Genomic DNA, 6,207 nt, shown 5'->3' with positions numbered 1-6,207 from the left:
AGTCTGAGGGGGAAATGGAGGGGGGATTTGAAAAGGTAAAATATTTTTCGGAATTCCCTATTGTCACTTCAGCTTTCAATTATCAATTAATCTGCTAATCTCTTTTTATCTAATTTATAAATCAGTGGTAAATTAGTAGTGTGTACTCACTCTCTCTTTAAGCAGTGAAAACTACTTACATCTTCTAAATTGCTTCATTTGATTCTGATTTATAATGAAAAGTCAATTAAGCAGTCAAGAAGAGGTCACGCCCCTTATTTTCATTTATAAAGCGAGAATAACAACGCTCCCGCTCCTCTGAGCCGCTAGTCTCAGGAGGCGTTCAGGGCTCTTTGAGTGCTTCTCTCCAAGCACATGGACACAAATTGGGCCATAACACCCAAACGGGACTGTGGTACTTCTGCAGAAGTCAAAACGGAGCAGACTCTCCCGCTCACGCAGCAGTCCAACGTGACTCGGGGAGGAGGAGTAGGAGTAGTCGTGCAGGCTGCCAAAACAAAACGTGATGTAAGCACTACACGAGACAAGAATGTGTGTCACATTTGAGGGTGAAGGGGGAAATGGCCGCCATGGCAAAGATATTTGGCCTAAAGCTCGTCCCCCTGAAGAAGAAGGCCGCCGACAGAGTGCACGAGCAACAGGTTTGGAACCGTAGCGCGCGCACTGAATCAGGGGATTAACGTCACAAAAGCGATGGAAGAAACGCCGTTCACTCATTATGCACATTTGTATAGTTCCAATTCACGATAAAATAGCATTAAACTACAGTTATAATCTGCAGTTTTCTTGCATACTGTATTTCCTGTCGGTCACGCGTGTCTCATGCCTGCGGTGTTTACGTCCTGGCTTCGCTCCAGCGACGACTGCGACCACGTGACCGTCTCCTCTAAGTAGGACGTCCCCCGCTGTCTTCTCAGTCCACTGCAAACAAGTCGCAGATAAGGGGGCGAAAAGGACCCTCACGCGGGTACTGCCTCCAAGAACCCTTTCAACGTGACACGTTCGGGAACACTTTCCATTCCTCTCGGACCGGATGAGTTGAAACTCAACTTTTGAACAACGGTTGACATATCGACGCTTATGGTAAGAGGAGGAATGCCTTATTTTCTTACCGTGGTTTGACATTATTACAATGTCTTTTTTTTCTTCCTCCACCCTATTTTTGTTTGGAATAATTTTCGTCTGAACTCCTTACGTTTCAGTGTTTGCTCACGGTCGTTAGAAGACATTTAAATGAGCCAATGCTTGTGCAAACCGTTCATGAATGCTATTTTGTTGTTGGTCGTAAAATTGAAATACTTGCATTGTGTGTGTGTGTGTGTGGGGGGGGGGGGCGGGGGCGTGTGTGTGTGTGCGTAATTTGAGTGCTGCCTTGACAAGGTGCGGACTGTTTGGGTCACCTACTGACTCGCATGCCCAGTGAATCTCCTAACTGCGTCACGAAGTGTTCCTCCACACCTAACCGAGCCGTTCAGGGAACTTTCTGCTGTTGTTTATTTTCCAACACCGCTTGATAACGTGCTAATAATACAATTTAAAAAACTGTAGTCGGTTCTTGAGGCTCTCGTGTGAGATATTAAAGAGTTCTCGGTGTTTCTCTGCAAAGTCGGGTCATGGCACGACGCGCCCACTCGACGCAAACACGTTTTACTCGGAGAGATCTGTCGGTGAAAAGGGAAGCAATGTTGCTTTTTTCCCCTTCTTCTTCTTCTTCTTCTGCGTATATCCCCACCGAAAGACAGAAAGGAGGAAATGGAAGTTGTGCGGTGTGAATCCGTTATTTTTGCTCGTGATTAGAGGAGGAAGTATGCGGAAAGCCATTGTTTCTAACGCACGTTTGCGCGTAAAGGTTGTAGGAGTTGACCAACGTGGTGAAAGTGCTCTACTGTAGATGTCAAAACACTTATTGCGCAACGCCCCCGCCCCCCGCCCTCTTCAGCCCCCTGAGGGCTGTTGTTGTTATTCTGTAAACAAGCTATTATGTATGACATGCTGGAGTTTCTAAGTCGCGCTACACGTTTACCCTCTCTGTGTTTTAACATATTACGCAGACCACTGACTGTCCCTGAAGGCGACATTAATTCTTGTGTATTTATTGGTATTTTTAGGACGGTCTTTCTGAACTACAGGTTGTTGAGGCTGGGCTGGATTAACCCGCTGTGGGGCCCATCTATCAGCCTCCCACACCCCCTTTGTCTACAAATTCAGTTTTTAGGCGTAAAATGTAATAAACAATATTTGTTTTTGTTGTAAATTGTGTTTATTCTCAAAAGCAGAGTACACAGTTATACATTACACTTGTCATTTTCTTCCCCGCCAACACAAAACAAATTGAACAAATCGCATTGCTTCAATTGTCAAAAAGCACATGTAATAAACAATATTAACTCAATAGTACAATTTCAAGGTTTTTGACTCAGAGCCCCACTTAAGAACCCTTGTGAATGAAATTAATATTTTCTGTTAGTGAAGCATACCGCCGAAATTGTGGTAAAATAAATACATTAGAGATGATGGTCAAACCGGTGGAAGCGATTCTTTTTGATTCAACACAATGAAACAAGTTAATTTTTGTTCAGAAATCTGCACCTGTGTGCAACCTTTAAGATCAAGAAAATCCAATTTTTGTAGACCTTGAATACCACAGTAGAACTACACATCACACACAACTACACCAGTCTCACGCTTCAGAGGTACTGCAGATTATCAAATAGCAGTGCGGGAGATCAATCTCAGAATCCAACAGTATGGCTCTAATTACATGTGGCTATATGGGAAACATTCCTCACAAGGGGCCCACATGACCTCTGTGACCTTCTGACCTTAACCTGCGAGCTTTGACTGGCAGACACCAGAGCAGGTGCAGCACCAGGTTGGCTTTGACACGGCAGGGCAGTGGATTTTGTAAGAGATTTATTTGGTGCTGGTTGAGGAACTTTGTGCAGCAGTAATTACTCAGCAGGTTAGGGGCACACGTGTATTTGATCACATAAAACACAAAAGGCGCCCAAGAGGGCAGATACTCTGTGTTGTAAGTAAGTAACCTATGCCAGGAGAAAATGAATAAAACAGTCCACACCTCCATTGATGCTCAGCAGGCCCAACACTTGACCTCTGACATCCCTCTAACACTCTGGGTTTGTTCTGACAGGGACATGGCGATGGCCTCTCTTTCAACACCGACAGCAGGCCCGGCCACGCCACCTCAGCCAGAGCTCTCACGCCTGAGGGGCGCCGAGGTCCAGAAGCTGAAGCCGGTGCGAAGGAGTCTCTTCGGCCCCGTGGACCACCAGCAGCTGAAGCGCGACTTCCAACGGCTGCTCTGCAGGAACTTGGACGTGGCCAAAAAGCGCTGGAACTTTGATTTCCAGCATGAAAAGCCAGGAGAGGGCTCCGACATCAAGTGGGAGGAGCTCGGGGACCAAGAGGTGCCGGCGTTTTATCGCAGCTGCACGGTTGGACCGTCACGTCCGGTGTCCAAAATTCGGTCGTCGTCAGCAGGCGAGGGATCCCCAGGTGATGGTTCCCCAGGCGATGGTTCCCCAGGCGATGGTTCCCCAGGCGACGGTTCCCCAGGCTACAGCAGCTCGTTCGGATCTGGAGATGAGTACCTGGAGGTGACCACAAGGGGGTGCTACCGGGTGCAACGACACGGAAAACACAAACAGTCTGCCATCACAGGTCAGTCCACCCAATACGTGACATGAAGCTAAGATAAGAGATAACATGTTGTTTTTAATCTCTTCTCTGAATCATAATTTTGGAGACTGTCTGGACTGTTTTCCCTACTTTGAACGGTCTTCTTTCACGACCCAGATTTCTTCAAGGTGAAGAAGAGGAAGCTTCTGCATGACAAAGCGTCTTCTTGGCAGTAGAGAAGCACAACTCGACCCAGCGGAGGATCACACCAGTGGTCGACATCGCTCTACACGCCACCGTATATGTATATATTTATATATATATATACATCAAATTTGCAAGTGACCACGAGCTCATTCAGCGCAAGCTTAAACCTCCTCACCATATACCTTTACGTTTTCAGCACAAGGAAGCTAACATTTACCTAGTTAATCTAGCTCAGTCTTTAGGAAAGTTTTTTTTGTCGAGAATTATAAATATTGTATATATTCTATATATTGTTTTCCTCAGCTGTTGAGTATACTGTGAAATCATTTTGAATGCACTCTTAATAACAGAAAACAGGTTAATTGTCTTCTATACAGGCCTTGGATAGTATTTGACCTCCGTCCTCAACCTTTTCTCTTTTTTTTCTTTTCTCCCTCTGGCGAAAAGTCATCAGAGGTTTTGATCAGATGAGTTACTATTCCTGGCCTCGCGCCACACTTACCCTTTAGTCTCCCCGCAGGGCTCGGATAGCACGAGTCAAGCCAGGGGTCAAGGTCTCACCCAGGGCTCAAAATGTGGCAGCGCGCCTGTGATTAGCTCCAGGGCAAAGGTCAACGGTGGGGTAACGCGGTGTATCTGTCTAACAGTGACTTAATCTCCCCCGAGAGTAATTATTTGCTACTCACAAATCGTCCCAAATTCTGCCTCCGACTAGAAGTCACAGCAGGACATTTACGCTCCACCGTTGCCACTTAAAGATATTGGCCATATATAATCAAAATATTGACCAAAAAAAATTATGTCCAAACTGCAAATCCTCTTCCCTTAGTGCATTGCAATATTTGCATCACTGGGCTGTAAACATGTAAATATATTGAGGCAACAGACCAGAACATACCTTATTTAGTTGTGTGTTTTGTTGGCTTTACGCTTGTAACAATGTAGTTTCTCACTCTGTGTGACGTCCAGCTCGTCGGTGATAAATGCCCTTTTTCTCCATGAAGGGACTGAAGTGTTTTATCATTATTGCAACTCAAAGGAATCCAAACCTCTTGGTTCCACTTTAATCTTATTTTTTTATACACGGGTTGCAACAGTTGTGGCGCAAAACTCCGTTGAACCAAAGAGAAATTGCTGTGCCACTAAATTCGACACGCGTGGAGTCGCCCTCTGTTTGGGTGATCAGAGACGGGTCCCAGAAGACCTCAAACAAGTCTGGACATTCAGACATATCGTGTCAAACAGGACGCAACAACTTATTTTCCCGACCTACAGTCATTCTAATGTGTACATGGATAAAAAGCCATAACTGGATTAATCCACTCTTACTACCTCATCAAGTGATTCAAGTTGCGCACAAGTTACATGCAAAATAACAAAAACAGCGGAGATCGAGGTGTTTGTGTTTACAGGAACAAGGAGGGGGTTGGTTGTATAGTTCTGTCAAAGTTCAGCGGTAGGTGTTGAGTTTTTTTTAGGTAAAAGAGCCAGTGTGTCAGAGCAGGTCAGCTTGGAGCTCTGCTCCACTTAGCTCCCCCCAAAATAGAGCGGGCGGAGGGACAGCGGCGGGAGGAAGAGGGACAAACAAACAAACAAGGGATCATTCGTCACATTTAGCTGACGCTTTATCCAAAGATATGATACACCGCTACAGGGAGCAATTCAGGGTTAAGTGTCTTGCTCAAGGACACATGACACGTCAATTAGGGCGGGGATTGAACCGCCAACCCCCTGATTGAATGACAGATCTGCTAACCACTGACCCACAGTCGTCAGAGAATGTCTCCGATCAAAGTTTTTCTCTGCTCGTCTCCGTCTCTCTTTTCCTGAATCCAAGCGCCTCGATCTTTGCGAATAACCAGCATGAAAGGAGTTGTTAGAAATCCCGGTGTTCTTTCATGGTTCAACGAGGCGATGTCACCAATCTCAAAATGGCAAATTAGGCTATTTGAAATTTTTTTGGTCAACTTCTGTGTGTAAGAGAACATGTTTGTGTGCACCCATCTTCTCAGATGAAACTGACAGTCTATATTAATTTATTTTGAGGTTGTATGGTTTGTTCTGTAGGGAAATACTTTTAAAGTCCCTTTTTTTGGTATAACTACTAACTGTATTATTTCCTAAACTATATATTTGCACTACTTTAAAGAAATGTTGGCAGAACTATTTTTTTTTTTTATGTAATCAAAAAAATGTTTAAAAAAATACTAGCTGAGACAGATTAAAATATATTTCTTTCATAATAAATTTTAAAAGGTTTCCCCTCAAATCACACTTGTCATACTGTGAAAAACAGTTTCAAAATGTGTTTATTAAGTTGTTTTTGTAGCTTGTTAGTTTTCCCAAAATCAGTCAGGTGGA

General features: G+C 44.5%; 1 protein-coding gene across 1 annotated transcript; it reads left to right on the top strand.

Annotated features, from left to right (window-relative positions):
• Nucleotides 1-583: 583 nt before the first annotated feature.
• On the top strand, nucleotides 584-5,657 carry cdkn1d (cyclin-dependent kinase inhibitor 1D). Its single transcript, XM_056425136.1, has 3 exons — nucleotides 584-1,083; nucleotides 3,152-3,681; nucleotides 3,817-5,657. Exons 2-3 carry the CDS (start codon nucleotides 3,156-3,158, stop codon nucleotides 3,873-3,875), a joined length of 585 nt encoding a protein of 194 aa, XP_056281111.1. The 5' UTR covers nucleotides 584-1,083; nucleotides 3,152-3,155; the 3' UTR covers nucleotides 3,876-5,657.
• The last annotated feature ends 550 nt before the right edge of the window (nucleotides 5,658-6,207 follow it).

This window comes from Pseudoliparis swirei, chromosome 10, assembly GCF_029220125.1.
Source record: "Pseudoliparis swirei isolate HS2019 ecotype Mariana Trench chromosome 10, NWPU_hadal_v1, whole genome shotgun sequence".
NCBI lineage: Eukaryota > Metazoa > Chordata > Actinopteri > Perciformes > Liparidae > Pseudoliparis > Pseudoliparis swirei.
Note: the sequence above shows the minus strand (reverse complement) of the source record. Positions and strands in the feature narration are given on the sequence as shown.